Source organism: Pieris napi, chromosome 7 (genome assembly GCF_905475465.1).
Source record: "Pieris napi chromosome 7, ilPieNapi1.2, whole genome shotgun sequence".
NCBI lineage: Eukaryota > Metazoa > Arthropoda > Insecta > Lepidoptera > Pieridae > Pieris > Pieris napi.
In genome coordinates, this window is record NC_062240.1 from 9,882,623 (window position 1) to 9,908,369 (window position 25,747).

Consider the following 25,747-nt stretch of genomic DNA (forward strand, 5'->3'; position numbering starts at 1 on the left):
ATGATGAATTCATTTCCTCGGAATGATAATTTGATTATTGTTACAGGTCAGGAAATTCTATGAATAGGAACAAAAGAAGGTTCGGGTTGGGAATGGGGCGTACAGTATGCGTACACCTGGCGCGGGCGCAACGCGAGGCGATCATTAAAAATGTTTATTTAAAAATCCGACCGCTTAACGCTGCCACAGAGTAGGCGACACGGAGTTATCTCTGTTTTTTCTTTAGTTCAAAGTAACTACATCCATAGAACTAATGAAACTCTTTATACTGTAGTTGTAACGTATTTATCGAAAACACTCTTTTTTTTAAATTAATAACTTTAGTAAAAAAAAGAAATTCGCGTAAATGAAAATACGTTATTTGCCAATTATTTAATTTTTTTTGTTTCAAAACTATATCATGTAAATAGTTTTAACACCGCATTCATTGATAAAATATGTAATCGAACTTAAGAGAATAAAAATACATATTTATGTATAATTGCTCTATATCAATAATCCATCTAATGAAAGTCCCCTAAGATCAATAAATATTAGTTAACAAAGCACCACAGGTTAAAGTAAACAGGAGGTTAAGGGCTTTTAATTTATTTTTTATTTACCTTATCAAAATAAATCTCTCATCCGCGATCGTGATTACATTTAAAAGCATCTGTTACCGGCTCCTCCCTACCTACAACAAACTATTTGGATTATCTATTTATTTTCGATAGAACGTGCCGTTGTTGAATCACTTCGGCGTTTTAATTTGTCGTTTTTATAACGAAAATAGTTTTATAGTCTTATTGGAACTGTCAAAACGTATCTTATGTCTCCGACGCAGGCTGAGAATAATCCTCGTAATGTTTACACAGCAATAAAAGCGCCTAAAACACACTAAACTATGACATAAAAAGTTTAAAAAGCTCTCAGTAGATCAAACAAGATGAGTGGTGTCGGTCGACAGACGGCATGGTGTTGAATTACGGCGGCGGGTCACATTTGTCCCAAATAATAAACACCAGATTGGTGTCAAAATGAACACTTTATTATTCCATCAGCCCGTGAACCTATAAGTCCGCATGATTTTAATGACGCAAGAATCTTCGTTTAATCTTTAAAATGCTAAATTATTATAATACAAGTATTATATTGTGGTTTACGAAATGGCTAATAACAGTTTATGTTTCAATAAAACTCGACACAGATTATTTTGGTGCTGCCCTGAATTTCTCTTAATATAATGACGGCACATACTTCTTTGGCAAATACGTACATATTTGCAAATGCACGTAATAGATTTGGTTCAATGTGAGATGTATTTGTAAATATTAAAGTGGATTATAGGGTCACTTTACTCCGCAGTTGGAATAATTTTTGTATTTATTGACAAGTTGTATTATACAAAATTACATTTGCCCTGCGTAATATACGTTGTCGGCACGTTTCGTTTGGCTCAAAAATATATCGTCTTTATGTGTATAAAATTGTTCATCTTCATATGTATTTCGTGTTATTCAGAGTCCTACAAATGTTACCTGTCTAAGATATACCGTGATCAGAATTATAAGCCGTGACATCCCACGTAACAAATAAAAAAATTGCTAAAACTAAAACTTGTCCTTTAATTTATATATTCATTTTGTAATCATACATCTAACATAAATTATATATATAACAAAAACCAACTATACTCAAGATATAGCCAAAGATAGAATACATAATATATACAAAAAGGTTCGAGCATTTACGAAAAGAAAAAAATATTAAATACATTTAACTAAGTAAGAATTCGACTGTAATGAGTGATGATGTGACGGTATGTACTAAGTATTAACTATTAAAGTAAATAAACTAGTGGGTTTGTATGAAATCTAGATTCCGAATTATATTACAGGCAGTGCATTAAGTTTGTTAGGAATCTTGGCCATTATTATAATCGATACGTTCACCCTGTCTATGAATATAAAATTACAATTTATTTGATTTAAAATTGTCGAGAGCGTCACTGGGGCTTAATACGGAAATGGGCGTTTGGGGCATCCGAGGTAGTTTCAGAATGTATTTATAAATGAAGATATAAACTAGGTATGACCCGCATCCACATGATTTGTCACTACAAGGTCGTATGATAAGGCACTTCCCTGTTCACGATGTAAATATCGATCTTACTTTAAAAAAAATATACATACAATTGTGGACTTAAATAGGTGTACAATATTTATTATTGCTGTCAGGTTTCTGTCAATAAAGGAACGTAACTAAATAATTCAGTGGCGCTACAACCATTTTTTTAGGTCTATCCTCAGAAGTCTATATCTGTTTCATGATCATTTGTCAATCTAATAGGTGATAAGCCTCCTGTGCTTGACAAACGCCGTCGACTTTTTGGTTCTAAGGCAGGCCGGTTTCCGCACGATGTTTTCCTTCACCGTTAGAGCGAATTTTAAATTCTCACATAGAAAGTCCATTGTGGTGCACATTCGGGGATCGAACCTACGACCGCAGGGCTTAGAGTCATATTCTATTTAAGGAAAATTCAATAATAAATCAGTGACGCTACCTACCTACTCTGCTCTTTAACATATCACCCTATTTCAATTTCACATTCTACGCTAAAACACAAAAAACGTGTGTACTTATGTACACGCGTTAGAAGTTATACTTCTTTGGTAAGGAGATAAGAATCTTTTAAAAAAATTGTCTTTCACCTTATTTTAGGTTTGTAGAAAAAACGACACGAACAATAGAACAAATTTACTCTCATCATTTTTCCCTGACGCGCTAAAAGAAGTATAACATCAAAAAAACTAAAATTTTGAGAATAGGCATAGCTAACTTCAGGGTGTCGGTTTTTAGTAACGGTGTGCGCGCGCATCGTAATAATTTACTGTCATCATTCCCTGACGCGCCAAAAGAAGTATAAATTCAATGAACATTTTTTTAACAAGGCTTAAGGCAACAGTTTTGTGGACAATAAATCAAGAGTACAAATTTATTTCATGAGTTACATGAGTAAGTAAATTCTGTATCGGCTTCCATCATTTTCCTCGTGTACAATTATTGCTAATAGATTCATCGTGAGGAATCCTCCTACGTAAGATAAACCTCCGTCTGATCTTTGCTTAGTCCTTATCAAGAGAACCATCAACCTACATATTTATCACAACTAATTAGATAGTTGCATATGCATTTGGTTTATTTGTAGTTTGCACTTGACTTGTATTAAGATATATTATCCATCAAAACACGTGAATCGATTGAATCAAAATATTTATGCAAATAATACCCTATTTGTTACATGATCGAATGTTTAAATATTTTCGTTCGTTATTTTCTTAAGAATTAGACTCTTGTACCTCAGGGTTATTCAATCAGTGGCTTCGATTGGAAAAGCCAGGTTTTGATTGAAAGCTCAGAGCCCATAGTTTACGTGACGTGGAAAATTGAGCATTTAAATTGTATTGTTCTCAAATAAGCTTTTAATATAATATATTGTGTGATATAGTTCCTATTTAAATATTAACCGGATTATTGTAATTTTATTTATATTTTACGGGCAACTCATATCTATATATATAAAAATGAAACCCGTTTTCCGTTGTCACGACATAACATGAAAACGGTTTGACCGATTTGTCTGATTTTTTTTTATAATATACCTTGAAGTACGAAGATGGTTCTTACGGAGAAAAATTAAAATAAAATTGAGTGAATCAGTCTAAAAACAACACTTTTCTATATTCCCATACAAAATATTCGTAATAATACTTAAAAGTGAATTTGAAATTTAATACCATAGCATAAAGTTCAAGTGTTAGTGAAGGGCTTCCGGGAAGGTAAATTTTTATTTTTTGACATAATGTATTTGTTGTCTTATCAATTTTCTTTTTTTATCTTACTAGCTAGACCGGTGTCCCGAATAGCAGAATAAGTATTTTAAACAAATAAAGAATCGACTGTTAGGCGGTACGATGTTCGCCAGGCCAGCTAGTTATAATATATTTTTATTCAATGTACGCCAAAGATTCGACGTTGTTATTAATAGGAAAAATCGGGAGTAAAACTGATAACAGCTAATAGCTGATAAGAGCGTGAAAAAATTGCCTATGTTTACCGTGGAGGGCGCGTGGGATTCTATATAATATCACGATAAATGGATATACATCATACATCTTCGTAATACGGTTGTTTTCCATTTGGCGTTTAGTAATTTCTGCAAATGTTTCAATATAATATTTATATTATCGAGAATGATTCTGGTAAGTGGTCATGTATCAGTGTGGCGTGGGATGATGAGAGTGGATACAAAAACGCGTGCGCCCTTGAGCCAGCGATCTGTTTATTTGGCTGTCGTCTAGCACTTAACGCCACTGATTTTAGCTATTTTCACATGATTTAACATAACTTTTCTAGAGGAATATGTACCGGATGTTGGTTGATATACATTTGAACCCGATGTTTCTATACAGATTCTGATATAAGCATTCATCTGTTGAAAGTGTGATTCGCTTTCCCTTATCATTAACCTTACAACTTGACCGAGTATTGTTTGTAAATTTTAAAAAACCTTGTTAACACGTTTAACCTGGGAACTTCAAGTTTACCTAACAATTTTTTTTTAAAGAAAAGTTATCAAACGGGCAAGAGACTCACTAGATTTTAAGAGAGTAGTCCTTGCCACGACACTCATAATGAAATGTCACGAATGCATTAGTAATAGGCTTATTAACTGGTACGCTCTTTCCTTGTACCCTTGTTCAATGGTCCAGCTTGTTCCTCAACGTGGTGGTGTGACGTAAAAATTATCTAAATGCTCAGTTGGGAAATGACGGATATCGAGTGGAGTTTAATATTCTGCCTCAATGTCCGATGATGAAACGTTGATTTGGGTATAAAATAGTACCAGTGACCCCAGAGCTGGTGCTTTCCTCGCTCAACGAATAAGTATTGCAATACAGAGAGGAAATGCTGCCAGCGTTGAATGTACACTGCCACAGGGACCAAATTTGTGATTATTATTATTACTATGTAGGTTAAGAATATTTAAATACTGTATATTGTTATGTATAATAAAGGAGATGGAACTATAAAATTATTATATCTTTAACGTCAATTACTGAGGTGCTGACAAGGCTCTGTATGAAGACAAATAAGTCAGTACTTAACATTTAAGCATGTCGAATGATTAAGACACAATTAATCTTTTAAGAATTACGCTCATAACTTTCAGCTGACAGATAAACGACAATCCAATAAATTACTTTTAACACTCTAGCTCATAAATTTCATTATGAATATTAAAAATCTAGCTCAGTATTCAATGGGGACAAAATCCTAATTTCGTACACAATTTACAAATATTTGAAAAATGAAAAAAAATATATATATTTGTTATTTGCTACAAATATTTTTGGGTTCGTCTTCATTGAAAATATAGACTTTGTTCTATGCGCTAATTTATAATCTTTGTAAATTTAATTTATTAGTAATTAACACATACAGTTTTACCAAATCCCATTAAGCATGTTCATTCAAATGTATTTCGCAAATAAATTAATTTATAACAGCAACATTTAAACTATTTTGACATAATGAACTTCTATAATAAACCCTTTTTTACGAAAAACAGTAACATAATATATTTTCGTCAACTTAGACAGGAAATATCACTTTCCCATTTATGACTTAGCTGGTAATATTCCATATGCACTGATGTATAAGTTACGCTTATTTTATTTCTTTCCAATGAGCCCTACGATTTATACGATTTCCAATTATAGAAAAAAAGCATGCGCAGTTTATCCATTTATAGTAAAGTGTTTTATGGTCTGTGCGAATAAGTGACGTTAATTAGGTGCCATGCTCGGCGAATCCCACGTTTTTATATCACAGAGTAAAATGTTTTATTGCAATTACGAAGGTTCTATTTGAAATTCCATTATTTATGGCCTGAGATCTGAAGAACTTGATTTAGTTTAAATACTATTTCGTTGGAACCGTCTAAGGTAGGCTCTCTTGCAATTGGAAAACGATTTTACGAGTATATTCAATATTAATTCTTACCAAAATCTTCATCTGTCCTTTATTTGCATTAATTAGTAGTTTCTAACAATTCTAAGATGTGTTGATACTTATGTAATGATTAATTGTCAATCAGACTCACGCTTGATAGCTTAGTTTAAAAACATATTAATACAGACTTTCAGTTACCAATATCTAATATATAAAATTCTAGTGTTAGTATAAATTCGTACCATACTCCTCCGAAACTGCTCGACCGATTCATATGAAATTTTTTATGCATATTCTATTATCTATCTTTAAAACCCCTAAATTTGTATTTATTCGATAAATTTTTATTAAGGGTTGTATGTATTTTTTTATGCATACAAAAATACATACAACCCTTAATTTTTATTTGTTAATTAAAATCTTATGACTTTAACTCTGAGGTTTATAGAGAAAAAATCACAGAAAACTCTAAAAAGTTTTCATTCCAGAAAACCGAATAGTCTCTGGGGTAGCATAGCAAAATGTTCCATGTTGGTATGTACTAAAAAGGTAAGCTAAGTAAAATCACATTAAGGAGAAATGATCTTCGCGGAGGCAGCTAGTAATTTATATTAAATACAGCTTATATTTGGCATATATTTAAATCGCTTCCCAATTAAATAAATAAAAGTTTGCTGGTAAGTCGTAAATATCTTTTACCTTCGTATCGTGTTATTTTCTTTAATACCCAACTTAAGACATTCAATTGTATAAAATAAACAGCCATTACCATGAAATTATGTCCACGACGAGTAAGAACAATAATAATAAATATGTGTGACAGTGTAAATTTACTGTGCGGAATAAGGAAAATAAAATGTCAAAAGTTTTGCAACTTAAGTATAAAAGGTTACAGCATTGTTAAGTATACTTTTAATACCAATATAAATAATTTGGATGCTGATTTAGTACTGTATGAAAAAAAGGGTGCGTGAACTTATGTACGCGCGTAAGAAGTTATACTTCTTTGGCATTATTAAAAATAGTTTTTGATTGCATGCAAATAATTAATTACAATTAAATAATCAAAGACTGGAAAAGGAGTCATTATAGTCAATAAATATCAGTTTACATTTGAACAATTAAATAAATAAATATTAAATATTATTCTTTAACATTAAGTGTAACATAAGTTCTATTATTATTCGAATGTTGTTTTTAAATTATGTCCAATGCCGTAGCGTCTTCCGTGGGCAACTTCATTCTGTTAATTTTGTGTCACCGTGCGCGCGCATCGTAAAATTTCACTCTCATCAATTTTTCATAACGCGCACAAAGAAGTATAACTTTAAAATAAAATTAAAATCCTCCCGTAACAGCAACAAATAAAAAACCGAATAATTTAAAGCAACAAACAATATTTCATGATTTAAGGTCGTCTCATGTTATGTCAACTCAAACGCTTCTATGATTTATTAGAAACATTAAAAAACTTCGTTAACTTATTGTCATCATCGTATCATGCTCGGTCATAGTCATAAAACTCATTTACATATCTCAATAATTTATTAGAATACTTTTATAAAAGTAATAAAATTTAATGTTTAGGAAAGATTTATTAGGTTTGTATTGTCACCAACACAGATTTAGCTTGAATATTAACTCCACACTCAACTAATTAGTAACTTTGGTACCATAATATTAAGTGTAAAAGTGTGTGTAGTGTTACTTACAATACACTTGATACATGGTGTATCGTAAATCTAAATACTTTAAGATATTTATATATATTAAAATATTCAAATACCATATATGATATATTGTTACGTACATATTTACTCATATAGATAAAACATTTTACGGAAACGAATGTCAAAAGTAACACAATAAGTGAATTCATTATTCAACTATTTAAAGTAATACGCTAAAGTTGACACTTCTTTGACAGTTGACAATGTTGCAGATTATACCACTATCTATGATTTTACAGAGACTATATCGAGAATTGCAATAAGGCTTAGTGCCAACTAATTAATGAAGAGTGTTAAAATGTTGTGAAAGAGTTGGGGAAACACAAGTTTATTTACAGTTAAATATTACTTATATACAGTTAAAGCTAATTAGCTATTTGTTTACAAACGTATACGTTTAATAACAAACGCAGTGAGTCTCAATAGTGGAAGACAATCACTAGTGTTCATGTCTGTGTTATCTATGGTTTATCTGAAGAACGTGACCCCCACTATCTTCGGACACCGCCCGCCCATCTCACAAACATTGCTCCGAGTGCTTCCATTCTTACCGTTATTTCAGTAGATTTTTTAAACTATACTTTTAGCTTGTTTTTAGTCTTTAACAGTATTAAACAATTTTTAAATTGTTTCAAAGACGTAATGTTAGCCTGAAATAGCTGTTTCATCTTTGTACCAATCACCAATCCCAATGTATAAAAATAAGTACACGTGAGCTTCGTGATGTACCTATGTAAATCAATTTAATTACTATAATATGCTTTTGTTGCTGAATTAAAATATATTATTACTGTAGATTATCTCTCTATTTAATCAGCAGCTCATGTCTGAGCGTAGTCAGCAAGGAAGCATCAAGAGCGAAATATCTGTTTTCACCGGTTTCTGTTGAGCGCCTCTCTTATGACAGTGTACAGTTTTAAGCACGATAAGTCTTTCATTTGATCGATCAATCTGGTGAACGGCCACGTGATCTTTTGCCTTCTGTTTTACTAACCACGATCAGTTTCTCCGAGTTCTCATTGCTTTTGCGCATTGTATGGCAATGCACTTCACTGTAGGCATATGGTAGACATGCGAGTCCGTATGCGGAGATAAGTCAGAATCGATGTATTGGTGCGCTTCGTTACTGTAGATTAACTGTATAATTAACTTAAAAATACGAAGAAATCTTTTAAGGAATAGTAGCAACAGTATGAAGTAATCAGTGTCAATAGTTTTTTGTTAAAGATATACTGTATTATATTCGAAATCTACTGTATTTAACCGTCAAAGCACTCTCATGCAAATAAAACTGAGACAAAAGGTAACCATTAATTTAGAAATGCCAAACTGTCTCATGATTGTTTGTAATCCCCGCCCATGGACCACCTTCGATATTAATTGATCTTCTGATAACTTTCGTATTTTTTGATTATGGTACGAAACCAACAATTAAGTCTTACATTGATTTATTTACATTTGTGAAAGGATTGCTTTAGTGGAAAGTGTATGGTCCTATATATGAAGCAAGTGCACCGTGACTTTAAAAATTTCAAACAACAAATACGTCGACGATACAGTAGCATTATAAAAATGGTTTTGGCCTTTAGACAAGTAGTTGATCAGTCTTCTGTGTCTGACACATTTGGGGCATGCCTCACGTTGTTTGTCTTAGGAGCAATCTGTACATAATATATAATGAAAATTCTATTGGTGCACAGTCGTGATTCGAACGCACGACCTCAGTGATGGGGGCACGCTTAATAGTAATTTAAGGCCAACACTGCTCCACCAAGGGACAGGTGTTATTTAAAATAGTTCATTCGAGTTTTCGACACATTTTCAAACCGTAACATAGCTAGAATAGTATTTATACCACAGTCCACACTTTTATATAATCTACAAATAAGGTACTTGAAGCCCATTAATTAAATTATACTTTGTCCGTATTTAGAAAAATAGAGTTTCATTTTTCTAATAAAAAAATTTAGATATTTATTTCCAACAGACAAATATACAGTAGTTACAATATTCTAAACCTAAATTGTAGTAATAATATTGAATTAAATTTTATAATTAAAAAATTAAAACAATTTTTTAAAGTTTGGTCCCCGTGGCTTGCGATACTTATTCTTTTTCTAATTACTTTAAAATAATACCAGTATTGACGGCTAAACATCTTTAATCTAGTACGAACAGTAAGTATAGATTCTATGACGTATAATCTTCATATATATAAAAATTAATTGCTGATCGTTTGTCTCGCTAAAACTGGACGCTGGACCGAATTGGGTAATTATGATCTTGAAATATTTCTGGAAGTTCAGGGAAGGTTGAAATATGAATAATAAATAATAAACAAAAGAAAATAAAAAACGACAATTGAATTTTCCAATAAAACTGTTCCTAGCTGGAAAATATAACCTTTTGTCTTTTTAGAAATAAAAAATGATCACTTGGTGGCTATATATGTATTTATAGATGCCTTCAGAAATTTGTGTCCCATAGCTGTAACAGTACAGTACAGTAGAACAGTACAGTACAGTAGAAGAGTACACTACAGTAGAACAGTACAGTACAGTAGAACAGTACAGTGCAGTAGAAGAGTACACTACAGTAGAACAGTACAGTACAGTAGAAGAGTACACTACAGTAGAACAGTACACTACAGTAGAACAGTACAGTACAGTAGAACAGTACAGTACAGTAGAAGAGTACACTACAGTAGAACAGTACAGTACAGTAGAACAGTACAGTGCAGTAGAACAGTACAGTACAGTAGAAGAGTACACTACAGTAGAACAGTACAGTACAGTAGAACAGTACAGTACAGTAGAACAGTACAGTACAGTAGAAGAGTACACTACAGTAGAACAGTACAGTACAGTAGAACAGTACAGTGCAGGAGAAGAGTACACTACAGTAGAACAGTACAGTACAGTAGAAGAGTACACTACAGTAGAACAGTACACTACAGTAGAACAGTACAGTACAGTAGAACAGTACAGTACAGTAGAAGAGTACACTACAGTAGAACAGTACAGTACAGTAGAAGAGTACACTACAGTAGAACAGTACACTACAGTAGAACAGTACAGTACAGTAGAACAGTACAGTGCAGTAGAACAGTACAGTACAGTACAGTAGAACAGTACAGTAGTAAGATGTCCGATCTCTTTGGTCTGTTTCAAAAATTTTGTATTCAGTTTTGACACCAATATAATAGCGGATACGAAGTTCACTGACTCATTTGTATAAAATAAATAATCATTACAGTTCCATTTATGTATTTTTACAGACACATTTATAATACGCGAAGTATAAATGGAGTGATAACAAAATGACATGTACCGGACATATCATGAGGGGTCCCCGAGTACAGGTGACTGACATACAGCATCCATTTCATGCTATTTATATAACAGATATATTACCATCTCTTAATAGGCAAATGGTCTTACCGTTGGTAGCTGATAACAGCTGATGCGACGCTTACGACCCTTTTAGCTATGATTCTATATTGTCTTTGAATATATAAAAAGGAAAACTGTCTCTGTCTAAGATTCGAAATAAAATAATCATAATTCCAGTCGATTGATTTTTATCTAAAGATGTAACAAATTAATTCGGACTTCTGTGAATTTGAGTGGTACTCTATTGCATAATAATGGCAGTTTATAGATAGATAAATCAAATATCAAAAATTTAAATTTAACTATTATTCTTTACTTTTCGTTACCACGGATATTATCAACAAAACTACTTACATTTATTTATTCCTTAACGAATCAGAATTTAGAAACTTAGAAAGTTAGTTTCCATCGATGATTTTAAGCCTAAAGAAGTTGAAAAAATTGTATTCCCCGAGCATCCTTCACGTTTTACTTACAATGGAGGAATTGTAAAAAAAATTACGCAGACTTTTCAAAGAGAAAAATAATGTAATTTTACAATAAGCAGAAATGCTTCATAGTAACCAAAATGTAATACAAACTTAAGCCTTACATACAATATGGGAAAACAGAGAAAACAATTTCACACTTTAATATGAGTAGAACTTATAGTTGGTTAGGAATCAGACGGTACATCGTCATGTTCTGTTCGAGCCAAGCTTAAAGTACCCGTATTGTATTAACTTTAATAATTATATTATATTTAATTTATAACTTTGTATAGGAAATGTTTAATGTATGTCCCGGGTTCGATCCCCGGCTGAGACAAACATCGATGTGATGAGCATTTGGTGTTGTGCTTAGGTCTTGGGTGTTTAAATATGTATTTATATGTCTATCTATCTATAATATGTTTGTATATCCGTTGCCTAGTACCCATAACACAAGCTTCACCAGCTTAAAATGGGACTAGATCAATTGGTGTGAATTGTCCAATAAAAAAATAAAAAAAGAGTAGGTACAATGACTGCATATCAGTAGGAAACTAATGATATTATTTAAACTGTGTACTGTTAAATGTGTTATGTTATATGTATAACAAACGTTACTACACGACATCCTTCGTAAACACTTGGGCAGCCCAGAACTGCTAGGTTAGACATAGACATAAGTATTTGAGCATATCTCTTCTACCTCTTAATTAGCTTCTTATGTATATTAATTATAATTCTTTAACTCTAAGATCAGCTTTTACTCTATTAATATTATTATTTAGATTTTAGTTTAGTATTGTGAAATTCTAGTGTTGAATAGACCCCTACATAGTAGCATATCAGCCAAGCGATCGGGCAGATACCGGTATACCGGATAATGTCAATTCCTCCTTTCCTAAAAAGGTACTTTATTTGCTGAAACTTAGGTGTGGTGGCGTCTCCCACCGAGCCAGGACAACAAAACTGCCGCGTTTGCATCTTTGAAAAACATTTTTGTGACTGCGTCTGTTCAGCCACCACATAGCACTCGTTCCAGGTGTCTTAAGTCTTGCGTATTGCGTCTTGTCAGACGTCGCAAGTAGGAAGCGGATACGCGTCGTACCCTATTCGTGTCCCCGTCTCCCCGATGACATGCCTCGCGAGAGCGTCCGCCCCCTCGTTTCCCGGTGTGCCAACGAGCGCCTTCATCCAGAAGAGTTTGCTTTCATTGCTATTTTCATGGCACATGGGAATCTCGGCAATTTCAGGATCGAGAGAGCGTCCACCCGCGATGGCATAATTCTAGTCTTACATGTAATATGATGTTTTTTTTACTTCTCCATACTGGGAAGAATTCGCTTATTAGCGATAAGGCTGCCTATTCATACTATAAACCTCATACAAACGTGTTCTTTATTCATCTAAATATTTAAATATCCTTTGCTCGTTAGGAAAATTCCCGATTGCGTTTCCATAAGGTCAAGTCCTAAAGGACGCTTGGTTCTTGAGAACTGAAGTTTAATTAAATTGCTTTGAATAAAATTAATTAATAATTATTAGCCTTCGGCCATTTGTGTCTGCAATCTGTAATCAAATAAATTTCATTGGAAAGCTACAGTCGTATAGACCTATCAAAGTGTCAATGTACTAAACAATTGAATACATATTTTCTATTAGATTACAAAGTAACGTAAAGTACCGTACCGTTACCGTCTTATTATAAAACGCCATTAAAATTGCGTTAAAAAAGTTGTTTTTGTGTAGAAAAAAATGGTAACAAAACGTTAATGAATTACAACCACAATTGCACATTGCATGACTACAAATAACAATATATTTATAATAATGTCGGCGTTCATCAGTGAGAAACATTAGGTATAAAGTTACATCATCAGGAAACTAGAATGTAACTAATACAGTATACAGTTTTGCCCATATCAGCAAAGAGGTCAAAGATCTTTCGTTAAACTTTAATATTTTATTACGCTGCGCAAGATAACAAAAACCCAAATTTTATTTTCGTTATTTTAAACTTTATAAATACGACGCCTTTATCGTGTTTGTTTAATAAAAATAAATTGTAAATCGAAATGCAGTACATGCCAAACACATTTTTGCGCATTTTGCGTATTATCTCTTTTCTACCGAAACTATTGTCTATTCTACCTACTCCAAATTTTGTTTCGCAGAGAATTGAACCAACCTTCTATTTGTCTCGGCGATGGACTGACCTATCGTGGAGGTCGAAATAAATAACTCATGACAAACTATTATGGTTTTTTTATTAAAAAAACAAAATTTAGGAATATTATAGAGAAATTTTTTAAAAATCTTACGATACGTGTACAATGTCATTGCCCTCAGCACAATAAATAATTGAGTAGGCACTATGTATTCGGGGGTATTAGGCCAGATAAAATCTTAAGTTTCACAATAAAAATAGGTACGAGTTTGGTGTACATAAACAGTTAGAACGTACGGGCGTTAATACGAGGATATGGTAATATACAAGCCATTTTTATATCATATACCACAGATTACAATAAGTCAATGAGGTTATGTTATGTAAGTATCTTCTTTGTTTTTAGTGCTTCTTGATTACTGGAGGTTGCGTGTCAGTCTCATTGTCCTGTGCAGTGGCGTAACAATAGAGTGGCAAAATGCCACGGGCCCCCGAACCAAGAGGGCCCAAGAGATATAATGTTCTATGGATGTGAAGTCTCCAATACGCATTGGGCTAGCGTGGGGACTACAGACCATTCCCTCTCGCCTAAGAGAGGAGGCCTATGGGCATTAGTGGGACATATACAACGTTGAAAATCTCAGTTTATTAAAATTAAACTGAGTACAACGTGACGATTTTTACTGATAGGGCCCCATCAAAAGAATTTGCCACGGGCCCCAAATGGTATAGCTACGCTACTGGTCCTGTGCCAGATGCAGCAACTCTTCCGCAGTCGCAATACCCTTCTACTTCCATACATTACGAAGCCATGATTTTTTCCTTTTACTAATACGCCGTTTACACCGGATATTACGCATTATAATTAATTGAACCACGCGGTAGCGGTCATGGCGCATCACACGGATCTAGAAGATTTTTTTTTTATAGAGAGCAAGTTCTCTTTTAGCAGGTTGTCAAGAAGATATCACTTGTAGGCGTAAGGCCGCTTGTAGCACTAAGCTTTTAACTACTAAGTGTTTTTTTTTTTTTTTTAGTTTATATTTATACATAATCATATTGTGGTTTTCACTTGGAAATAAACTAAGTAGTTTTCTTCCTGCAAACAAACATTCAGATAATCGAAGATTTGTCTACGTACTTACATATTCATAAGAATATTTTATACTTAAGTACAGTAACGAGGTGCAAAATGTCGTATCTTGCTTTAAAAATACATTTTCAATTGGTACATTTATTGATATTTAACGCCGTCGTGAACAGCAACTTTCTACTGCCTACGTTCAAAGTAATATTATGTTAACCATTATTATAAAAACGCTATAAAGCCTACGTATTAAATAAGCTTTGTATGGAACGTTTAGTGGCGATACTGTGCTAATAAAATAAATATAAAAACGATAATCGATATTTATTTGATATATCGTATAACAGGTATTAACAGTCGTGAGGTTTTTAAATTGTATATGATATTTTCAATTTACAAGAAAATCGAGTTCTATAATAGTTTATGTGGCATGTTATCGTCATTTTAATAAATAGTAAAAGAAATAAAAATAGCAGTACACCGTTGTATACACTATGTGAAAAATTTTGTAAGTTAGATTTAGCCTAACCTCAAATTCAGTGACGTGATTAAACGCTATGTCTGACTTCCGTAGGTCAAAATGGAACTTGATAATTCCCGTTTCCTTCCGTATGTCAAACACGTACCTATTGCATTTGTCTTACTGGCTACACGTGTAAATTTGATAAACATTAAGTTGTGATTAAAAATAAAATAATGCAGTAGCGATACAACCTTTTTAGGTCTGGGCCTCAGATTTCTGTATCTGTTTCATGATCATTTGTCAATCTAATAGGCAAGTAGGTGATCAACCTCCTGTAGCTGACAAACGTCGTCGACTTTTTGTGTCGACAAGTCGGTTTCCTCACGATGTTTTCCTTCACCGTTCGAGCGAATGTTAAGGCTAAGTTCAGATGACCGCGCGTAGCCGCGCGTCGCCACGCGGTTGGAGCATTCACATGACGGTATATGTACGCGCGCCAGTGTGGCTTCAACATTGATTGACAATGGACGTGTAGGAGGCAATTTGCTTATGGATTTTATATAGAAGACTGAGACGTCGCAGAAGAAGACATAGACGATGCTGGGTGCATCCAATTTTAAGTGACCGACTTTCTTCCAGCCTGTTTGTCACTTTGTATCCCGACTTGAGGTTACACGAAGATAAATTTTTTAACTATTTCCGGATGTCAGTTGCATCCTTTGATTTTTTATACGATTCTATTGAAAATGATTTAAAATCCAGTGAAGATGCTATAAGATATTGCATATCACCAAATACTTAATGCCATATCTTCGGTACTCATTTTTCATCGATCTATGTGTCTTTCCGTCTCAAGCCGTGCGGATCAACTGAACAGGTCGATACAGGTTTGCAAAACTTGTGCCGCGCGTTGGCGTGCGGTACCGCGCGGTAATGTAGACGATAATTACCGTTTATATTGATCTTGTACCGCGCGGCCATATGAACTAAGCCTAAATGCGCACATAGAAAGAAAGTCCATTGGTGCACAGCCGGGAATCGAACCTACGTCCTTAGGATGTTATAGTATATATATATTATAATATGTCATCTGATGTTTAGTGATATCGCCGCCCATGGACATTGCCATAAGGCTAGCAAGTACGTTGCCGGCCGCAAGGATGTGAGTCGTACGCTGAAGCCTCTAGACCTAACACTTCTGTAAGTTGTGATTAACACTATAGAAAATCTAAGAAAAAACTGGCATTGGTGAATGTATCGTTAAACCAACCGCGCCTTTTTATAACTGTCGAATTATGAGTTTTCGTGAAAGATGTGTTAAATGATTTTTTCAATGACTGCACTCAAATAATGATTTGTGTAAGTGCTGAAATATCGATTTAGACTACAACTTACGAGCATTATGCCCACGCAATGAACAAAATACGGCCCATATAAAAAGTTTATCTTAAAACATGACGTAGATGCTTCACTCGATCAAAATAATACTTGTAAATTGCCTTATTGAAATACAAGATTTCTTTTCAAAACGTTTCATATTCAGTAATACGTTGCGCTTGTAAATTTGAATAAGACGAAAAAAAGGGATTAAATCGGTATTACGGTATTTTTTGTTACTATTCAGTTTTTTATTGATAACTTTTTAACAGCTGTGGTAATTTTATTCACTTATTGTGAATAATTAACTCGACAATTAGAAGCTAACCTAAAAATGAACTGCTGTTTCTACGATGATTAAATTTTATTTATCTTTGTCTTAACACGAAATCTCCTTAAATCAAAGTTCTCTGGTCAAATTTTGTTTACATTTGGTAAAACAAATGTATACTTTAGTTAAAACTATTATCAATATTATATTATGATTTAGGGGAATAGTTTTAATGAGATATAGAGAACACTACAGATAAATTATATATTTTCTAGGAAAAATAAAGTAATTTATTGTTTTAGTGACAATTTAGTAATCAGTGTTATTTACCATTAACAAAATAATTTCAAGTGAATCATTATACAATGTTTGTCCGAAGTAATGATTAGAAAAGTTTGGATTACCATAAAATAACAAACAGTTACACGTTGTGGCATTGTTGGAGGTTTTACATTTAAATAGACTTATTCCGTTCACGAGGTTAGGGCTTTATCAAATGAGTAATCTCAGTTCAACTATATTCTATCACACTCTTGTTAGCTTTATAAAATCAATTAAGAACAATATTATAATTCGGGTTATTGTAAATGTTTAAGCATGTTCTAGGTTTATAACAAGTCAGTAGATTTAGACTCTAGATTGAGTAAGCAACCCAACAACTGAGCTATGGCGGTAAAAAATCTAAATTAGACGAAGAAAGTTGTAATTATTAATTTATACTTAACAATGATTCGGAAATTAAAGTACCTACAATATAAAAATAAATTAAATTAATCTATAACTATAATATTGCAAAATTCCCAGGGCTTTTATATAAAAGAATAAAAAATACTTTTATTTCATTGATTTGATTTGTTGTCGGTTGTACTTACAACGCGATAAAGTATAGACTTTATTTAAGTCTAAAGTCTAAAATCTATTAATTGCTTGTGTGTCGTATTGTGCCATATTGTTGTATAAATATATATAGCTTTGTTTATCTTGACAATCAATTTTCTCTTGAGTAAAACCTCCAGTACTTTACAATCCAAGAGATGTCAAAAATATTTGTCATATGTCATACCAAGATAGAATGATAACAGCTACGCTAGATTCAATGAGAAGGAGGATGCTGGGAGTCACTGGTGCTGGTACATATTTCAATCCTAATAATCAATCCTATAATTAGAAGTATAAATTTTTTCAAACTATGAATGTATAAATAATTAACAATACAAGAGACGTATATCAATGACTATAATAGATATTGTCTGCGCTTGTACGCGCCAAAGAATTTGCAGTGAGTAACTACAATCTCGATATAAAATGTAGATAGGCTTTTCTAAGGCTCTAGAGAAATCGCTTTAAATCGACGGCACATTCCCAAGTTTAATTAAAATGCCATTCATCCTTTACAAATCGCAAATTATGACCGGCGTGTCGATGAAAGACTCTCTTATTAGGCTTACACTTTTTGTTTTATTAACTTTGGTAATATAATGATACTTAATCATCTCTTTAGTTTTGATGAAGTTCTGATAAAGGTTTTAGGATAAAAAATTTTACACATTAAAATCATAAATGACGTCATTGTAAACCGCATTATTCAGGTGATTTTTAAACAGAAAATAAACAGTTTTTGCAATGTAAAACGTAATGTTACGTAGTGTGTTGTATCTTATTATTATCAAAGACATCTAACTTTTAAGATAGCGTAAGTCAAAAATTTATAGAAGCAAATGCTTGATAATAGCTTTTCCAGTTTCAGAGGAAACACATCGAACTTGCAACTTGATAATGCCTATATGTATTATCAAAACATGTATTTCAAAGCAATTTAAACAAAGGTTGTAAAATACTGCAGTGTGAAAGGACGCGAAAGTTTTAGAAAGAAAGTGAAAGAATAGGTATGTTACGCAGTCTTATCATATATGTTTTATGTTTCTGACTATGAAATATCTTTAACGTTTAACTGTATAACAATTGCATGAACCAATCTCCACGGCTTCCGTAGAAGTCAGTGAAAAAAAAAAAGAGTTCCATTGTTAATAAGGCAGATTTTAAAACAGTAATTTCAATAGAAAAAATATATATTTATGAATATTCTTTTGTCTACGGTAACACCATTTTCAATGGTTTGAGAAACAAAAGAGGTTTTAATGAGTGTTCCTGCTCTTTCTATGAATAATTAATATTATACTTATTTGATACGTCTCGTGCGTATGTACGTACATAACTACTATAGAAAGGAACCCTATGCGCAAAATATAATATTTAATAATAACACTTATTATAATTATATGCATCACAATAACACAAAACACGAGAGAAAAAAGATGTTCTTCTTAAAATTCTAAATATTAAAATTTCACAATTATTTGTTTAATTGTGAAACTTTTGAAATTAAGTGACGCTAAATTTCTTGTCCATTATATTCATGTTCATAAGAAGTCTAATTACATTGTTTGAGATTTATTTGTCACTTAAATACAGCATAAATACAATTTAATTAGACTGCTGATATTAATTGTTTTTAACATATACGCGTAAAGTAATTTAAAATAATATTATATTTAGGTAATATTATATAGATAGTATTTAATTACGCTAAAACTAACAATTATTATTACTCATATTATACTAATGGAGAGTTAGTACTTATTTTAATTAAATAACTTATGTCAATACGATCTTCGGAGAAATAAGGAAAACGGCTTATCTTAAAATGTCATACATGTCATACAAAATTTGACCATACTTGGTGTAGAAATGACGTAAAATGTTGTATAGTTTTGAAGAATTATAAGATTGTTCTATACCATCAGTCCCGTAAAGATTAATACATGTTTATGTAGTATATCTAGACTATCATCCGAGCCGTGTATAAAAGACAATTTCTTAAATTAATAAGTAATCCTCCTTCCTTACTATCTATTATCTAAAATTATAAAGAGGAAAGATTTTTAACCATTATAAATGCGCCATTTGAATCCGTAAACATAGGCTATATTTATTAGAATATATAAAAACGTCTAGCTTTGCGAAAACGTGACAGCATGTAGTAAAATAAATTCAAGAATATTTATTATGCTTTAAGCATTTTTATTCTCATGCAAAATCTTTGATCCAATCCCTCAATGATGTAATATTTTTTCTATTGGCGATAATAAACGTTTTGTACTAGAACTAACCTTTTCGATTTTCTATGTAATTTCCGTTCGTTATTACTATATACATGTAAGACCCCGCGATATACATGTAAGACCCAGAGGTAGCTAGCATAGGCATGAGATCTGAGGACTATGGGGGAGTTCGTGGGAATAAGTTCGCCTAGGATCGCGGTCACGTGGCTACACGTTTCATCGACATTATTTAAGTTAATGATCATTTATTGTTTCGCAATCAATAAGCGAAGAGCTTGAATGTATATGTTATATGGATTATCTATATATAGCTTTGATTTACAGCTCCGTATGATAAGGTTATAAATATTGTTGAGGGGCATTGCCTTAAAGATACTTCAATGCAATTGATACCATAAGTGCGTGTATGAACAAAAAGTTTTAAGATTGGAATGCGATATGAAACTATAGAAATGGAGGTAAAAAGTATGCGATTAACCGCGCCTTTCTTAACCACTATTTGCAAGATTATTCAATGTAGGATTTAGTTATTTTACATATATATTAGTAATAAATAGTTTTATTTAACTGTATTTGTAATTATAATTTTATTTAAATATTTTAGTTAATTTTATTTTTTGCGCAGCTCCTTTATTATTATTATTATCCTTTAATTATTTTATTATCTTTTATGACATTTATAAAGAGTACTCTGACTTTTCAATTTGCGCTTGTGTCCCACATTTCAAATTGAGTTTTTCCTTTAAACCCAAGGTTTAATCGATAACTATTCTGGTTAAAACCATATTTGTTTTCTTATTTCTTTCTAAATATTTATTTAAATTTTTGAATAGATATTATGTTTTATAAGAACAAACAACTCCAGATAATTCCAGAACTTTGAAACACTAAATTATAATAAACAGCTAAAAGCGATAAGAACTGACGGTGTGCGTAAGATAATGTAAGATGATATATTTTGTCGTTGTCTTCATTATTCAAATATGTTTAATAGACTTACCCTTCTTTTTTTACTCGGCTTTTCCGAAACATAACTTTTCCTTTTGATATTCATTTTTCCGTTTATTGTTCACACATCACACACACAAACGTTTCTATGTGAAAAAGAAATCACACACACAACACTTGCTCACACAAATCCGTATGAAACTTGGAAGCATATTAATTTACGTGCTGAAAGTCCGTACGTCGCGTGTACGTTTACGTCTAGATACGGTTGGAAACACGATTTGAGTGGTATCGTCCTGAGCGCTTCGCGGGAAACGCGCGCCCCGCTCCCCGCACACACTTCCAAATAGATCGTATTGTTTACCCTCTCCTAATTAATCCTGTTATGATAAGCTTTTAGGGATAATATATGCTTCTTTTTATTACAACTATCTCTTCCGCTGTTTTAAAAACTGATTTATGTTTAAGAAATATTTGCATTCTTTAGTTTTGCTATTATGATTTTTTAAGGATTATGATTTATATAATATATTGCAAATTTATATATTTTTTATATGACGATCTGACCGGAAGCCTGGTGTAAAGTGATATTCACATTGTCAGGCTAGCAAGTGTGTTGCCGGCCTTTTAATATATTTAACGTAACCGTGCATTGCATTACAGTTTGCTCCCCGGTTATATAAAAAATATATACATTTCGTTAAAAAATCATACAAGCAAAACTAAATAATGCAAATCTTTCTTAAACATAAATTAGTGCTTAAAACAGCGGAAGAGATAGCTGTAATAAAAAGAATATGTATAAAAGACGTCTAGAAACATATTGTGTGGTTTAAAATCTAAAGACAATACTACTAATTATTGTCCGCAACAGAATGTAACATTACAGAAAATTTCGACATAAAATCAAATATTGAAACGCGAGACGCATGTTAATGTGGATGTAACATGAGCATCACTTATCACATAATTTGCTTATTGCCTAGTTCTTAACGCGAAATAACAAAGTTTACATATAAATGGAGGTTTCGTCGGATAATTTTCACTTTACGTTGCCATCGTTAAAAGCTAATGACAACGAGTTTGTAATAAATGTCTTGTTGCATTGACGCCGCATACAAATCGTACGTTTCTACGTTTTAATGTGCAAAGTTACGCACTTTGCGGCATAATTTTATCGCCTATAACATTAACAATTACCTTGTTTATGTGATGGGCAAGGATTTCGTTAATCTCGATTGAACCGTCATATTAACAATAATCTTGCAAATAGTGGTTAAGCTTGGCGCTACAAGTACGTATGTTCGAAATAGTACTAGTTTATTATGGAAAAATCGTGTTTTAGACTCACGAACTGTAGTAGGCACAGAGGGCTGCCTTGCGATTCTGTAACTCACTTTTTGAACTCACACAGCGGTTTTCACAGCGGGGTCGCGCTCAAATCAGTCGTAGAGCAGTCATTTTAGGATTTGGCATTCTGATAACGAGGGAGCTTGTAGTTTACCGCTGTGAAAGTTCGAAAAGTGAGTTACAGAATCGCACGGCAGATCACATTATAAAAACGGCCAGTAAAAATTTGAGGCAAAAATATCTCATAGCGCTAGAAGTCACACTATTAAGAATATAAAATATAAAGCAAGATATCTTTTATGTTTTCAAGCAACGATTTTCGATAAACGACATGCTTATTGATGGGTGTTTTTCCTAAATTCTTGCTTTATTTTTTATCTTTAAGTTATAAATGTAAAATAAGAACAGCTAAGCGCGCATCTTTCAGCCTTGATATGGTGTAGAATCCCAGCTGTGGATCAGTGGACTTAAAATACCGTGAAGGAAACATTGTGGTGAAATTGGGATTTCTTCAACGTCTGGAATGTATAGAAATACGAGTATGACCTATACAAATACAATCAAGATGCTGAAAAATAATTGAAACTTCTTATTTTTTTCATAAATTTATAATTTTAAATAAGACCTACTATGCCCTTATACCTTTAAACATCAGTTCCTAACAAATAACAATAGAGAATATGATGAATGCAAGTGCAATTTACTATAATGACTTGGTATTCATTGATTGATTACCATGATGATTGTCTAGAAGAATATTATATGAAAAATCAACTTTAATTGCAAGCTATTGTACGTTCAACCATAGACAAAATATAATGAACGAAATTCGGCAGCGTCAGTCGAAATAATTAGTATATTGTTCTTAAAAAAATATTTATGATTAATCTCTCATATTCATCGATATGTCAAACAATTAACAATAGGGTTATTTTTAGTTGGCTATTTCTGAATTCTGTAATAAATTTACATAAAATAAGTGTAGTGGGTGTTAGGTTTCAGTTGAATAGAAAATATGAGTTGTCTATTCGAATTTTTATATTTTTATTTTTGGATTACCCCAGCAGAAATAATGTTTTACACGTAAGCAATTTAATAAATATGAAATGGTAAATGTTATAATTCGTTATAAGCATTTACGGCCTTCTCATAAAGTGATACCATGTTTGTTTTCATGAGTAGGAAAAAATGATAACCGTACGGCTCTTTTTGAAGTCCACTTACAGAATACTTACACTAAATAATAAAGTTTGTTCTTTCTTTCTTTTCTTCATTTCCAGTCGGAAGGCCGTTTAAAAAAGATCGTATAATATAAATCTTGATATTTTCTCTGTGAAACTGTTCTGTATGTATCTTAAATCAAATATGTTACCCTAACTTTATCTTTTATTTCTATTTTTTGTTTCCATTAAAGTTATGTGAAGTGAGTTCTGTACATAAAAAAATATCAGTGGCGGTACAACCTTTTTAGGTCCGAGCCTTAGATTCCTGTATCTGTTTCATCATCATTTGCCAATCTACTAGGCAAGTAGGTGATCAAGCGCCTGTGCCTGACACACGCTGTCGGCTTTTTGGGTCTAAGCCACCCGATTCCCTAACGATATTTTCCTTCACCGTTTCAGCGAATGTTAAATGCGCACATAGAAAGAAAGTCCATTGGTGCACAGCCGGGGTTAGAACCTACGACCTCAGGGATGAGATTCGTACGCTGAAGCCACTAGACTGCTCTGTTTATACATAGAGATATGTATATATGCTTGGTGCCATTTACTAAATCCTAAGTATTAGGCTACCTATAATTATTTCTATAAGCCTCTGGCAATTATTAATAGTTAACTAAAGATATAAAGAGGAGTAATGTAGAGTATTTGTGTCAGGCTTACCGAGAACTCACGACTGCAGTAAAGCCAACGGGTTCTATAAAATTTGTCGTGCAATGATAATTTGCTAAATATTTATTAATTCGTACTTTAATAGCCAATAAAAATACATAACTTTGATTTATGAATGTGGCAACTGGCACAGGTGAGTAAGTGGTTTTATTATCGTACGTTTTAGCTTATAATGTATTAAATTTATACCAGTAGTAGTAGAATCTGGTACCCTGTGAATTGTGACACAAGTCCGTGTAAGACTATTAAACGATAGACAAAACGTGCGTGCGTTTCATTTTGATTGGACAAACGTTCGTAATGTCTTGACGCATCATATCGCGTGACAACGCGTATTGGATAAGAGATGTTGTTGATTATCACAATAAAATGGAACGGACCATCGAATGTCTATCATTTTCTTACTGTCCCGTGTCTGCCATCTCGGATTCAGATTTTGTCTATTGTTTATATGTCCACAAATTTCCATAGAGCAGACCTGCAGCTGAGTTTCATCATCGAACGTCGACGCAGCTGGCAGCTAACCAGCTATATTTCCAGCCTATTGAAATATTTCCGAATCAATTGTCCTTTAGAAAACGAGCGTACCAATTCTTAAAAAGCCGGCAACTCACTTGCCAGCTTTCAGGCAGCGTAAGTGTCCATGGACCTCACTTAACATCAGGCGAGCCTACTTTTTCCCACTTTTATTTATTACCCACAGTCAAGCGTTCCGGGGTACCGTGGATTGATGATGCAAATTTTAATTATACCTGTATATCATTTTTTTCACGTAACTGTCAACAGTTTGACTTTTCTCAAGCGCTTATTTAAATAATACGGTGTCTAATAAAAATGCTACGCGTAACACTGTGCGTTTTAACATTTGCTTTGGACAATTACTCAAAGTGATTTATGGGATGTCTTCGTATAGTGTGCACCAAGAAATGAGGTTAAACGTGCATAGGTACAGGTATTATCAGCGCCATTCGTAGTAATACAATTTAAGTGTTCTTTCTTTTGTTTGCATATAGTACTTGGATACCAGATTATTTAAGTTTTTAACAGTTTGCTATTAACCTATATCTTGACATTGTATATGTCCGTTCAAGATATAGATCACGAAACGTCGGATAAAATCACTATTTAAATGGTGAATACATTTTTTACATACGATTTTTTATCTTCGCATTGGTATATAGAGACAGTTTCGCACCTTAGTGTTTGTTATGTTTGCGTTCCTGCCTCGTACCCTGCTCTACGTTTTGAGATAATAATGTTTATATGAAGCTATGAAACTATGAAATTATGAAACTTTGAAACTATGCATAGTATTAAAATCATATATAATACGTCTATATGGCGTCTAAGTGTATGTGTCTGCAGTGTCTGCCGCTACTAAAACAAAACATAAAAAGGTAAATAAACCAGTGGCGCTACAACCTTTTTAGGTCTGGGCTTCAGATATCTGTATCTGTTTCATGATCCTTTGTTAATCTAATAGGCAA

General features: G+C 32.8%; 1 protein-coding gene across 2 annotated transcripts in view; it reads right to left on the reverse strand.

Annotated features, from left to right (window-relative positions):
- LOC125051072 (tyrosine-protein kinase transmembrane receptor Ror-like) overlaps window positions 1–21,343 on the reverse strand; it is a 38,303-nt gene extending 16,960 nt beyond the window's left edge. For both annotated transcript variants that reach the window (XM_047651219.1, XM_047651218.1), the window contains exon 1: window positions 21,071–21,343. In XM_047651219.1, coding sequence (XP_047507175.1) covers window positions 21,071–21,124 — 54 coding nt within the window. In that variant the 5' untranslated portion in view covers window positions 21,125–21,343. The remainder of the gene's footprint in view (window positions 1–21,070) is intronic.
- Between the last annotated feature and the right edge of the window lie 4,404 nt (window positions 21,344–25,747).